The 13,247-nt window shown below is 59.1% G+C and overlaps 4 protein-coding genes and 1 non-coding gene across 5 annotated transcripts; 3 read left to right on the top strand and 2 right to left on the bottom strand.

The window, feature by feature from the left end:
• The first annotated feature begins 79 nt into the window (after positions 1-79).
• On the top strand, positions 80-2,126 carry B0H64DRAFT_224759 (uncharacterized protein). Its single transcript, XM_062799625.1, has 2 exons — positions 80-691; positions 758-2,126. The coding sequence occupies exons 1-2, from the start codon at positions 431-433 to the stop codon at positions 2,039-2,041; spliced, it is 1,545 nt and encodes a 514-aa protein (XP_062655750.1). The 5' UTR covers positions 80-430; the 3' UTR covers positions 2,042-2,126.
• Positions 2,127-2,472: 346 nt separating this feature from the next.
• On the bottom strand, positions 2,473-2,543 carry B0H64DRAFT_t138. Its single transcript has one exon. It is a non-coding gene; the product is annotated as a tRNA-Gly (tRNA).
• A 1,810-nt stretch (positions 2,544-4,353) lies between these two features.
• B0H64DRAFT_445186 (uncharacterized protein) lies at positions 4,354-6,120 on the top strand (the record flags this gene model as incomplete). The annotated part of the gene is made up of 1 exon (XM_062806831.1): positions 4,354-6,120. One exon carries the CDS (start codon positions 4,354-4,356, stop codon positions 6,118-6,120), a length of 1,767 nt encoding a protein of 588 aa, XP_062655749.1.
• Positions 6,121-7,526: 1,406 nt separating this feature from the next.
• Positions 7,527-10,519, top strand: B0H64DRAFT_477409 (aconitase family-domain-containing protein). Its single transcript, XM_062808201.1, has 3 exons — positions 7,527-7,929; positions 8,010-8,084; positions 8,143-10,519. Exons 1-3 carry the CDS (start codon positions 7,798-7,800, stop codon positions 10,309-10,311), a joined length of 2,376 nt encoding a protein of 791 aa, XP_062655748.1. The 5' UTR covers positions 7,527-7,797; the 3' UTR covers positions 10,312-10,519.
• Positions 10,520-10,571: 52 nt separating this feature from the next.
• Positions 10,572-12,866, bottom strand: B0H64DRAFT_477408 (cupin-like domain-containing protein; the record flags this gene model as incomplete). Its single annotated transcript, XM_062808200.1, has 2 exons — positions 12,727-12,866; positions 10,572-12,660 (listed from the first exon to the last, which is right to left on the bottom strand). Exon 2 carries the CDS (start codon positions 12,588-12,590, stop codon positions 10,572-10,574), a length of 2,019 nt encoding a protein of 672 aa, XP_062655747.1. The 5' UTR covers positions 12,591-12,660; positions 12,727-12,866.
• Between the last annotated feature and the right edge of the window lie 381 nt (positions 12,867-13,247).

Below are 13,247 nucleotides of genomic sequence, written 5' to 3'. Positions count from 1 at the left end.
AACAGTCGGCCGTGGACCCACTCGCCCACCTCCCAGGTTGCGACCCCCGCTGCCTCCTTGCCGCTCCCGACCGACCCCTGTTCCGGCACCAATGACTTCCGTTTCCAGCCCGCCAATGTTCAAGCAGCCCAGGCGAGTGGAGCTGTTGCTGGGACCAAATTCTTTGACGGCGTAAACAAGCAACTCGAGTTTTTGCACCTTTCAAGCAACTCTCATCGGCAACGTGTATCGCCCAGCTGCGCTGCCGCAAATGAATCTCCTGCTTCAGCGTGGCGGTTGAGTCGATCAACAAACGACTCCTTGATCTCATCCTCGACCGCTTTCTTGCGAAATAAGGCGGAAAACCCGGGTCCAAACCAAACAAAGAAATCGCAAAGCGCATCACGAACTTGCCCACCTCGTTAGGGGAAACAGATTGCGCGCGACAGCCATGCCTCCTCGACCGCAACGTCTCGTGAGGCGCCAGCCGCTCACTGAGAGGCTTCGTGCCATGCTTAACCCCATGGATTTCTACCTCTGGTTATCCGAGGAAATACAAACCTTCAACTGGGATTCCAAAACATTCGGCACCCGATTCGGGCTTATGGCCAACTTCATATTCCTAGTCGCCAGAGCAAACGCCGGTACGGCACGCGAGGCCGTTGATGACGTGTTTGGCGACGCGCCCGCTAATGGCTGGTTCACTCTCGTGGTAGGTCCGCCACGCTCGTTGCGCATTGGTCTGGGATATCTGCTAACACGCGCGCCGTTCCGTTAGGCTAACTTCCTTCAATGGACGTTGGTTTCCATATCCGCCCTAAATGCCTTCTACGCGATGACGCGATCCCGCCACTACCGGCTTTTTGAGAAGAATGTTGAAGGAGCAGGACCAAGCACGCCCTCGGCGCAACGCGTTCGCGTCGATTCGTCGCCTGCCTCCTCGACCCCATTGCGACTCCTCCAGGGGGTCTTGAGGCCCGAAACGGCCGAGCAGCGAGCACACCCGGACAAGACTCGCGATGTATGGGAGATAAAGGTGTGGGATCCGTATCCGGCGACGCTGCGGATGTTCTGCCTCTTCAGCCCAGGACACGTCCTCATTCACATGCTCTTCCTCCCGCTGCCGATGCTCGATCCGCGGCCTAGCGTCACGGTCTTCAAATGCTTCCTCCTACAGGTCATCTTCTCGGCGCAATTGCTGCTCATGCACTCGCGCTTCTCCCAGCAAAGCACGGACACAGCCATCATCCAGAAGGAGGTGATGCACGAATACGACGTCAAATACGTTCACCCGCGACTCCATCCAACCGTCCGTGAAGTTTCGACGCAGGTGTCGATTAACGACGGGAAGATCGACGAGGAGGAAATCGCCGTCGGCACCCCCGCAACGATGATTCAGCGGTCGTTCCAGACGCACCCAAACCCAAACTACAGCAGATATGTCGACCCTGACGCCGGGAAGCCCTCCCAGGCGAGGACCACCATGTCCCCACAGCTGAGGTCCACCATGCCAGCCAACCCATTCACCCCCTCCGCCAAACCCAGGGCCTCAGTGCCCCCGTCCTTCGCCGCTCAGGTACAGCAGCAACGACACTCGGCCGTCCGGAGGAGTCTCCCGCCCACCACCTCGACGGGCGCAGGAGGCGGCCCCCCCTCAACTCCGTCCGCGGCCTCCAAAACCACTACCACCTCAACCGGCACAACCACCGGCACAAACTACAACCTACCGCCCAACTCCGGCTACGGCGGCAGCCTCGGCGTATACACGCACATGAACTCGCCCCTCAAGAAGGCGACCAGCCTCAACGACGTCGGCGCCGCCTTCAACTCGCCGCGCAACAACCGCGAGATGGCCGCGCTCGAGCAGCGCGACCTCGCCGACCGCATGATCCGCCAGAGCAGCCCGTTCAAGGAGCACAGGCGCCCCATGGCCGCAGCGGGGGAGCAGGGGCAGGGGCAGTTGGAGCTGGGCCAGAGCAGCCTAGCGCATTCGCCTGAGAAGCTGGCTAGGGCGAGGGCCGGGCGGTGGGCGCAGGAGAGGTTTCCTTCGAGGAGGCTTTGAGGGGATTGCTGTTCGCGAGGCGACGAGATGCCCCGTCTGTATCATAATAAATAAGAGGGAAGAGACAAGGGAGGTTGGACGGCCGGCAACGGTCATTTGGGGATGCATACTGTTTTTTTTTATACTCAGCATTTTTGGGGTTTTGGCGTCATAGGGGCGGCGGGGAATACATGGTTATTTTGTTCTGCTCTCAAGGGCATCATAATTTGTTCAGTCCTAGCAACGGGTGCGTGTGGATACCCGAGTATATTTCCCAGTTTTTGGCCCTTTGTCTCCTTCAAGATTCCCGATGTGTGCTCTCCCTAGAAGGGGCTGAAGCTAAGGCACGAAGTTCCGAGAGACAAACACAGAAATGAGATACCGAGAAACAAAAACGACACGGAAACAGAGACAACAAAAGGAAGGAAACGGAGAACGCAGGAGCAAAACAATGCGTCAGCCGCGAATCGAACGCGGGGCCCATCGATGGCAACGATGGATTTTACCACTAAACCACTGACGCGGTTCGCTTTCTTTTGGGTCCCTCCGAGCGGGACTTGGGGGAGCCGGGGAGAGCGTGTGGGACTTCGGGTAGGTGCCAGGCATTATCAATGGGACCTACGGGTGGGGTCGCGGTGTTGTGGGGCCTGTAGGAAGGGGGGGAGGTGACACCAGGCCTGGGTGTTGACGCAGGTACGGTAGAGGATGAAAGGATCCGGTTGCGGGTTGTGGCTGCCCTATCTGCGCTGAGTCTTGTCTGCCGGGGTTCAGAGTGTGAGATCTGTCTGCCACTGAGGTCGGAAGAGTAAAATGCCCTACGGCGGTTTACCGAGCAAGCAACTCCTTCCTCAGGAGATCTCCGTCGGTGGCCACTTGCCTCGTCAGGGTCCTGTCATGTTCAGATTCGAAGGGGAAACAGGTTGGGAAGTCCCTCGGCGCCTCATGCAGTTCCTTCCAAGGGACGGGATGCGTGCCGTTTAGGTATGTGTCGAGCAGGTGCTCGCGAGCGCTTGCTTGTACTCGCGTTGCCCAAGAGCAACTCCTTACTTGACCGGTTATTTGGCTTCTCCACGATCAACAGACAGCTCGTCCTTAGTCCAATTCTCGTAGCAAAGACCAAGATGGGCGAGCACATGGGATCGCTCCCCATGAGGAATACTCGACCAGAAACTAACTCCGTGTCACCACGGCGGCAACACCGAAATCCAGGGGACACCAGGGACTCACCAACACGTCGAGTAAACAAACCCCCCACGCCCCCCGATGCCGTCAAGCCAAAGAACCTTTCGAAATCCGTGACCGAGTTCTTCTCCAAGCTAAGGCCAAGCCAGCGCCCCGAGCGTGGTGGCACTCGGCTTCCGCTAGGCAGTAGTCAGGAACATCAGTCGGCAGAGCCCACATCGCCCAGGCCGACCGCAAGCTGCCGAACGGACCGGTCAAGCTCCCTGGGCCGCCACGGCCCGGACACAATCCCCGCGAGTCGCTGGAACACGGCGATCACGCCGCCGCGGAGAGCAAACAGCGTTGGGGCCAGAGGGAGGAGGGTGATGGCCACTCAACCCCTTTTCCAGGCGAACGCCAACCCACCTCACACCTCGACCCCAGCCCCTAGCGAGGATCGCCTCCCCATGCGCCTTCCACCGCATCGGCCTCCCAATCCAACCCCTCCAGGTACCCATCCACGCTCCCACGCCGCAACAGCCCAAAACCACAACTCTCTCCACCCAAACACAAACTCAACCCTGCCCTATCCCCACAGCTACACGCCTACGCCCACCCCTTCCACACGCAACCTCTTCTTAGCAAAGCGTGCCCTGCGCCAGCAACGACACACACTGATATCGAGCGGCGACTTTTTGGGGGTCACGGGCGTGAACCCATACACGGGTGAACCGGACCTGATCACTCCGCCGACCAGCTCGGACGACGCGATCGTGACGTCGTCGTCGTCGCCAACGACGGCTAGCTCCGCTTTGGCGGTTGTGGCTGGGGCACAAACCGGGGGGCGTCAGTGGGCGCCGGGTGCTGGCGGCGGTAGTGGTGATGAAAGACGGTTGGCGCCTGGTTCGTGGAGGGGGACAGATAGGGAAGAGAGGGTGGGGAGGCGGATGCAGAGGGAGGCGGAGAGGTTGAGTCGGGCAGAGCAGAGAAAGGATACTCTGCGAGTGTTGATGCAGGGGGGTGTGAAGTGGCGGCCGGAGGCCGGTGGGTGGAGTTCGGTAGCCGAGCCAAAGCTGAGCCCGATCTTGCAGTCGCCGCAGGGGAGCGGGAAGTCGTCGGTGCAGGGCGAGGGAGCCGGTGGTCATCCGCAGAGACAACAGCCTTTTTTAGCCATGGCGGCGGTGGCGAAGGGGGTGAACGGCCACCGCCGCCGCCGCTGTGGGAACGTGGAAGGCAAGATGCAGATGGTGCTGGCGAGGCCCGAAGAAACGATACTCGGAGTGGTGGGAGACATGGGAAAGGGCCTGTGTGTGTTGAAAAGAGTGATGCTACGGTTTTGTCTCTCACGGCTCGTCTCTCGCCAGGAGGGTCCCCAGTCTCTGCTGCACGATACAAGTCACCTAATGGACTATCAACTGGAATGGGAACTAGGAAACCTCACAGTCATCCCCATGGACCTTCACCGGCTCTCGGAAGACTGCCGAGGCCGACGGACACCCACCGGCCGGGTGTTGGAGTTGGACGACCCGAATATGGCAGAGCCATGGGCAAGCAGCCAACTCTGCGGTCTGAACAGCCTCCGCCAAAGCGACATAATGTCGAAGGCGCGTTTAGTGGAGGGAGGTCGTGGTCTGGGCCAGGGACTCCAATCTGTCTGCACACGCACCATCACCACTACTGGCTTCGGACGCAATCAGCCTCGCCACCGCATCGTCGCCCGTCCCTTCGACGCGACGCTCGACGGGTGGCACGAAGCTCCTCCGAGTCGGCGGGTTCTGATGCCCAGAGTACTCTCACAGTCAACATCGCCCCTATCGTCGACCGGGATGCCCAAGATCACTTATTCAAACCGGCTGGCTTCCCCAGGCGAGATGCAACTGAGCGTCTGGCCGAATCCCAACAGCGCGGGTCTGCAGACGGGGTCATCGATGTCAGTCCGAAAGGGGATGGGAGTCATCCCGCTGGGGGGAAATCCTATCCCCCATCCGCTTCGCGAACCAGGAGTAGACAGCGATACTACGTTACTGTCAACCGACCGAGGGAGAACAGCCCCCGTCCAGGGGGAGACACACTCGGTAAAGCAGAGTCAACCCGCGGCGGAAACCGAAAACCGGTCACCGCAGCCGGAGCCACCGGACTGGGCGATGCGCAAAACAATGCGCAAGTCCCTAGGCAACCCCGGTCCCCAAGACGAAGTCGACACCCGCAGGTCGTTACCCACGTCCACACGCACGTCCACGTCCCTCACAGCCCAGTCTCCATCTCCAGGGACAATAGCATCGCAAAACCAAGCCGCAGACGAGACAATCGCCCGTGGCGCAGCGCGGACAGCCTTTGCGCATCACCGGGGAGGTTCGGGATGGGTGCGGACACGGATGCCGGTATCGGCGCCGGACCCCGGCTCCCACCAGCCCCACCGGACACGGGTACAGGCGGCGGGAACGAGAGCCAAGGCCGCGGCCAAGCCCGGGGCGGGAGCGGAGACCGGGTCGGGGCAGGGGAAGGGTCAAGGGAGCCAAGACAAGGGGAAGGAGGAAAAGAACGAAAAGGAAAAAGGGGAAAACGAGCAGGAGGCGAAGGAGAAAGCGAAGAAGAAGGAGAAGGAGAAGGAAAAGGAGAAGGGAAAGACAACTAAAGCAGATATGAACAACGTTGAGGTCAGTCGCTGGGCGCGGAGTGCCATGGTGATGTTGGCAAAAGTAGTGGAAGCGTACTGGCACGTGGTGAGTCCCGTGTTTGACGGGGACTCTCAGCTCAGGAAACGGATTGATAAAGCCCAGGCGACTCGGGGAGACGCGGTGGTGTGCGTGCTCGCCGTGGTGTTTTTATTTTTGGCGGCGTCCGGCGGGGTATGGGCCGTCAGGGGTATTATTTGGGTTGTGAGGTTGTTGGGCAGGCTTGGAGAGGTGCTCCGAGTGGTGGCAGGGTTGCATGACTGAGGGCTTTCCACTCGGATACGACACTGCTCTGGGGCAAAAACACGGTATAGCTTAGATAATGCCAAATCAGAGAGGGAGTCAACGACAAACAGCTTTCTCCATACCCAAATAAGCCCGGGGAACCGAAAAGGATAGACTGCCGTAATGGCGCCCCCGGCTGACGAGCTCTGGGTGTCCTGCAGTCGGCCCGGGAAATGGTGATCCGAACGGACGTGGTTGGACACGGTTGATAAAGCTGCATATATGGCTGCCTCTTTGGGTGCCGGAAGCAGCTGAAGACCAAGATTTCCGTCGTTCCTCGGCACCGTGACCGCTTCACGGTCCTGCATGGTTCCTTTCTCTTTCTCGCTGCTTCATGGTACGATAAGATCGGCGACGTGGGCCAGGCGGTGGATAGCAGGACAGCGAAAGCCGGAGAGAATAATCCAGTGCCAGGCAATGGTAAAGCCGGGGGAGTGGGACACGCAGGTGAGACCGGACGGAACATGCATGTTGGAGAGACCATTGGGGGACCGGGCCAGCGAACGGCGTGAATTCCGTGTTCCGGGGACGATCTCGATTGGGGAAGTCTGGGCGGGCTGGCCCTGCAACTTGTCGAAAGCGGCGGTCCATATCAGCAGGTGGGTGGGGTTCGGCAGGCAGCCCTGCGTTGAATCAACTGGAGACAGGGCAGCTTTTCATGTGTATGGACATGTACAGGCGGGCATCTGCCTTATGTATGTACATGTATGTACGATATACTGTGCATGTTCGGGCATGAAGAAAAGCTGGGACGGCTGCTCGGTAAACACTCATGTGTCTTTTTGTTGGTGCGTTCCCGCCGTACAATTAGTTTCCTGTTTATCTTTCGGACGGCTTGATCGAATCGGAAGACGATGCCGTTACGTTTTCGTGGGGACGTCGACGAGCCAGAGCGCCAGAATCTATTTGATGGATCTGTGTTGACCGGGATCTTGTTGGCGCACCTGCCTATCAGCGAGCTTCGAGAATTGACTGTATCGGGAGGTTGCCGTCAACGATGGCCGATCTGGACCCCAGATCGGATGAGTCCGAGGTCGACTCGGAACCAGATAGAAAACATGGCAATAAATCCTTCAATCGGACAAGAATTCGGGACTTGTTCGAGTAGTGCACGTGTGTTGTCAAAATTGCTTTTCGGGTGCAAGCGGCGCTTTCTTTGAACCAACTGCCCACAGCGGGGTCTCGCCGTGGCTTCGGCCCCGCAATGGCCTGCCCTGCCGGTTCACCGCAGCCAATGAGTGACCGTATTTTAGCAATTGCAGTGGCCACCCCGCATTCCGCGAACCGGAGCGCAGTGCAGCACTCCGAATATCGGCGGTCTCCAACATCGCCGGGTTGGGGTGTTGGAGGTCGCCGTCATCGCTGAAAGTTTTATAAGTGGAAGTGGTATACCGCATTATCAGACGGCGAGTGGACTCGCTGCCTCTTTTTCCGTATCTCAACACCCCCGAAACCTCCGTGTTCTTTGCCACAGCCTCAACTGCGTGGAAGAAGTGTCTAAAATAAATCAAAAAAGACATCCATCGACCCCTCCTTCCCGGTCGTTGTCTTACCAACTAACTACCCGAGTACCTCCTTCCCGCCTTTCACTGCCGCGTGTTGAAAATCCCCAATTGGCCTTGTTCCGCAGCGAAGTGTTTGTGTTGCACAGCCAAAATGCCGGCCGCCGAGAGCACACCGCAGACGCTCTACGACAAGGTCTTTCAGGCCCACATCGTCGACGAGAGACTCGACGGCACTATTCTTCTCTATATCGACCGCCACTTGGTCCACGAGGTCACATCACCAGTGCGTCCCCGCTATCTTATCTAGGTCCCGTCGTTATCCTAAATAGTAGCTCCTCCACTAACCTCCCCGCCTCTCTGCAGCAAGCATTCGAGGGTCTCGAGGTCGCCGGCCGAAAGGTTAGGAGACCGGACTGCACTCTCGCCACAACCGACCATGTAAGCACATGTCATGTATCCAAACGTTGAAACTGAAACTCGACTCACCACCCTCTAGAATGTCCCCACCACCTCCAGGAAAGCACTCAAGGATATTGCGAGCTTCATTCAGGAAGACGACTCCCGGACACAATGCGTAACCCTCGAGGAGAACGTCAAAAAGTTTGGCATCACATACTTTGGTCTCAGTGACAAGAGGCAGGGTATTGTCCACGTTATCGGCCCCGAGCAGGGCTTCACTCTCCCCGGCACAACCGTGGTCTGCGGTGACAGCCACACGTCGACCCATGGCGCCTTCGGCGCTCTGGCTTTTGGCATCGGCACCAGCGAGGTGGAGCACGTCCTCGCTACACAATGCTTAATCACCAAGCGCAGCAAAAACATGAGGATACAAGTCGACGGCGAGCTGGCCCCCGGCGTTAGCTCCAAGGACGTAGTCCTCCACGCCATTGGCAAGATTGGCACCGCCGGCGGCAACGGTGCTGTCATCGAGTTCTGCGGCTCCGTCATCCGCTCCCTCAGCATAGAGGCCCGCATGTCCATCTGCAACATGTCTATCGAGGGTGGTGCGAGGGCTGGTATGGTTGCCCCCGACGAGGTCACATTCGAGTACCTCAAGGGGAAGCCGCTGGCCCCCAAGTACGGTAGCGAGGAGTGGGATAGGGCCACGGCTTACTGGAAGTCGCTGCGTTCCGACCCCGATGCCAAGTACGATATTGACGTCTTCATTGACGCCAAGGACATTATCCCGACCGTCACCTGGGGTACCAGCCCCGAAGATGTCGTCCCCATTACCGGTGTTGTGCCCGACCCGGAGACCTTCGCAACCGATGCCAAGAAGGCTGCCGGCCGCCGGATGCTCGAGTACATGGGCTTGGTCCCCGGAACCCCGATGCAGGAAGTCGAAGTTGACAAGGTCTTTATCGGCTCTTGCACCAACTCGAGAATCGAGGATCTTCGGGCCGCCGCGCTCGTTGTGAAGGGCAAGAAGATTGCCTCCAACATCAAGCGCGCCTTGGTCGTGCCGGGGTCTGGTCTAGTCAAGGACCAAGCCGAGGCGGAGGGGCTCGACAAGATCTTTGTTGAGGCCGGGTTCGAGTGGCGGGAGGCCGGATGCAGTATGTGCCTAGGCATGAACCCCGATATCCTTTCGCCCAAGGAGAGGTGCGCCAGCACTAGCAACCGGAACTTCGAGGGCCGGCAGGGTGCCCAGGGCCGGACTCACCTCATGTCCCCCGTCATGGCTGCCGCTGCGGGCATCGCCGGCAAACTCGCCGACGTCCGGAAGATCTCACAGTTCAACGGCAGCCCGCACATCGAGGCCGCCGTCGTCCCGGAATCCACCACCTTCTCCGGCCCTTCCGCCTCCGGAAAGGCCCACCCCGACGAGCGCATCGAAACCGACGACACAGAAAAGGAGGCCCTGGCCGACCAGCCCCAAGACTCGTCTCCGCAAGTAAACACCACCGTCACCCACAACAGTGCCAACGCCGCCGCCGCCGCCGGCCTCCCGAAATTTACCGTCCTCAAGGGCATCGCGGCACCGATGGAGAAAGCCAACATCGACACGGACGCCATCATCCCCAAGCAGTTCCTCAAGACCATCAAGCGCACGGGCCTCGGCACCGCCCTCTTCTACGAGTTGCGCTATCTCGAGCCGGGCGTCGAGAACCCGGCCTTCGTCCTCAACCGCGAGCCCTACCGCGGCGCCAAGATCATCGTCTGCACAGGCGCCAACTTCGGTTGCGGCTCCTCGCGCGAGCACGCCCCCTGGGCCCTCAACGACTTCGGCGTCAAGAGCGTCATCGCCCCGTCGTTTGCCGACATCTTCTTCAACAACTCGTTCAAGAACGGCATGCTACCGATCCCGATCAAGAACAAGGAGGACCTGGAGAAGGTCCACGCCGAGGCCGTGGCCGGGCGGGAGGTCGAGATCGACCTGCCGAACCAGCTCATCAAGGACGCTGACGGAAATACACTGTGCTCGTTCGAAGTCGAGGAGTTCAGGAAGCACTGTCTGGTGAACGGGCTCGATGACATTGGTTTGACCATGCAGATGGAGGACAAGATTGCCGAGTTTGAGGGCAAGATGACGCGCGAGACGCCATGGCTGGACGGGTCGGGCTACCTGAAGCGCAAGGGCGCGGGAGGGAAGCTGGCCGTCAAGGCGGCGCCCGTGCCCAAGACGAACAGGGGAGATGTGAAGACGGAGCCGTTGGAGTGGTGAGCCTGTTGTAGAGAAGGAGGGAGGATGTGCTATGATACCTAGGACGATGACGTCCCAATTTTGCGTTGAGTTGGCTGCCGGGATAGGCTGCGGCGGGTTTGGTTGGGGCCTGGTTCGATCTCTTGCCCCTTTTGCAGAGAATGATGATGCATGGCGGAGGCTTATTAGCTGGTCGAATATTAAAAGTGCATTGCTATTCAACATCTATCTATCGATCTACCCTGTCCAGCCCAGCACAGCGTAACGGTCATCGTCTGTGTCTAATTCCACCAGAAGCTCACGCTGAAGCTCACACTGAGCCCCCTCACGTAGTGCCACCACCCGACGGGTATGTACAGCACGTCGCCCTCGTTGAGGATACAGTCCACATACTCGACCTTGACGGGGTTACTCCCCCACGCGTGGTTCGGCCATACGTGGGTCCTTTTACTAGACGTGTTAGCACCGTCCTTCTCAGCGCCATGCTTCTCAGTACCATGCTTGTCAGCGCCATCCTTATTCTTAGCACCATGCTTCCCAGCGCTGTCCTTCTCAGCGCCATCCTTCTTCGCACCATGCATTTTAGCACAATGCATCGTAACACGATGCCTTTTAGCACCATGCATCTTACCACCATCCTTCTTACCACCATCCTTCTCACCACCGTCCTTCCCACCACCACTCCTCCCTTTTTCTCCTCCTTCTTCTTCTCCTCCTCCTCCTCCTCCATCACCCCCCGATTCACCACCCCAACCCCCATCCCACACCGCGTCATCATCATCCCCCACCAGGCCATCACCCCCCACCGCACCATCATCCCACCCCTCCAAAACACCCACGTCCACCCTACTCGTATTCCCCATGTCCACCCCGCCCTCCCGGCCCCGCGCCTGCGCCGCCACCGCCCCGCCCCCCGCCCACGGCGCGTACAGGCGCACGTACTTGCGCCCGACCACCTGGGCGAGCAGGTTGTGGTGCGGGTCCGTGTGCAAGGGGGTGATGGTGCCCGGGGGCCCGAACCAGGCGTTGAGCTTCGGTTCTTGGTCCGTGAGGAGGAGGTCGGGGGTGAGCTCTGGTGCGTCCTCGTCCTCGTCCGGGGGGGTTGCGGCGAGGGGTGGCGGGTGGAGGTGGGGTTGGGCTGGTGCTTGTGCTTGTGCTTGTGCTTTTGGAGGGGGGGGGATGGGGTGGGGTGGCGGGGTGGTGTAGACGAGGTCGGGCAGGAGGATGTCCTGGCGGAGGGCGGGGAGGTGCGTGAGCAGCGGGTGCTGCGCGAGGTAGCCTGTTTTCCGCGCGGTGGTGGTGGTGGTTTGCGGGTCGTCGGGGTCGGTGATGTGCTGTTTGAGGAAGGCGCCGAACGGGAGGATCTCCTGCCCCCAGTCGGGGTCGACGTAGCTTCGCCCGACCTCGATAGGGACGAGGCGGCGGCCGTCAAAGGTGCGCGAGAGGAGGTAGCTGGGCTTGCGCCAGGGATGCGTGGTCAGCGCCGGCCAGTCGGAGATTAGGCCGGTGATGACCAGCGGAAGTGGACCGAGAGCGTCGGCTTCGCGGGTGTCAAGGTAGGTTTGGAAGTCCTCGAGAGGGATGTCGTGGACGCGACGGACTGGGTGGGTGACCTCGGGAGTGAAGGGTTCGTGGGACGAGAAAGAGGGCGCTTCGCCCCAGGGATTTGATGTTTTGGGTTTCTTCTGTGGCCTCTCGTCCGCGGAAGTCGCGGTGAGGGTGTTGTTTAGGGGCGACGACACCTGCCAGACCTCCTCGAGGAGAGCCAACGCTCTGTCGATCCACACCCTGCCCCGTTTCTCCCCAGCTGCGCCAGCAAGTATGATTGCGCGATCGAGCGTCTGGATCATGTCATCCAACTGTTTCTCTGCCCTGTTTCTGTCATACGGCCATTTGCCCCAGAGTCTCGCGGGGGCCCACGATATGTACAGTACGCTAAACTTCAGGATACTTGCGTCCGTGTACAGCTGGTGCCAGCACGCTGGCAGGTCCTTGAAGGTGTAGGCATAAGACTTACGGTATGCCGAGGATATGAGGTCGTTCAACCGTTTAAGTAGCAGTGCCTTTCCACACACAGCTTTCGGCACCTCTACGTCCAAATCCTCACCCCATCGGCACTCGGCGAACGTGAGTAGTTGTGATGCTTGTCGCTGGAGGAGCTGAACAAGAGGATCGCCGCAGTCTGTCACGCCCCCGCAGATGACATCGCCCCTTAAGATAGCAGCGCACTCGGGAACGATCTGCTTTGCTGCAGCCAAGCAATGGGCTTCCAGTCGGTCATGGGGGCTAGGAATATCCATTTGAGATGTCCGACGAGTGGGAAATGAAAGAGGTAAAGGCAAGGTAGGTTAGGGAGGTCGGTAGTTAGTCCTGTCCGCTTGTCAGTATCGTTTCGGGGGAGTTAACTTGGCAAGGAGCGATAAGTTCTAGACTCACTCCTAGATAAAATTAGGTGGATGGAGATGACACTTGAGAATATCGCGTGAGATGGAAGTCGTCAAAATGGAGCGTAGCAATCGCCGGTAGGGAGTTGTGGTGGAATCTTGTTAGGTGATTGGGGAAAAGATGCGGGTCGCTTCCCCTGTGTAGCGATCCTCAACGGGCCGTCCCAGCGCCACACCTTCTGTTAATGACGTTCCTGGGTTCTCCCTGTTTGCCTCCCCGCTGCCGACCATTTCTCCCATTTTCTCACCAATTACGGGAATACACAGCAGGTAGATAAACGACCGGAAAACTTGAAACTACTATTTTGGTAATTGGTACGGTTAGGTAGTTATCAAGCCTTTAAACAAGCTAGGGGTTTGTTTGTCACGGAGGCAAGCCAACTGGTAATGTATGTACATGTACAGTCCACCCCTGGTTTGTTCGTTAGCGCGTGACTTCAAGACCGGGGTCCATGCCAAAATCTCCAACTCAACGGCAAAACGGCGCCTTCTTCAACAGAAAAAAGGTCCTGA

The sequence above is a fragment of the Chaetomium fimeti genome (assembly GCF_033439085.1).
Source record: "Chaetomium fimeti strain CBS 168.71 chromosome Unknown B0H64scaffold_7, whole genome shotgun sequence".
NCBI classification, from domain to species: domain Eukaryota; kingdom Fungi; phylum Ascomycota; class Sordariomycetes; order Sordariales; family Chaetomiaceae; genus Chaetomium; species Chaetomium fimeti.
The sequence above is the reverse complement of the archived record's forward strand: the minus strand, read 5'-3'. Positions and strand labels throughout refer to the sequence as shown.

Excerpts from the sequence above, each read along its gene's own strand:
- B0H64DRAFT_224759 (XM_062799625.1), top strand. The coding sequence starts at position 431 with ATGCCTCCTCGACCGCAACGTCTCGTGAGGCGCCAGCCGCTCACTGAG. Across the intron at positions 692-757 it reads ATGGCTGGTTCACTCTCGTG|GCTAACTTCCTTCAATGGAC; the intron begins GTAGGTCCGCCA and ends CCGTTCCGTTAG.
- B0H64DRAFT_477409 (XM_062808201.1), top strand. The coding sequence starts at position 7,798 with ATGCCGGCCGCCGAGAGCACACCGCAGACGCTCTACGACAAGGTCTTT. Across the intron at positions 7,930-8,009 it reads TCCACGAGGTCACATCACCA|CAAGCATTCGAGGGTCTCGA; the intron begins GTGCGTCCCCGC and ends GCCTCTCTGCAG. Across the intron at positions 8,085-8,142 it reads CTCTCGCCACAACCGACCAT|AATGTCCCCACCACCTCCAG; the intron begins GTAAGCACATGT and ends ACCACCCTCTAG.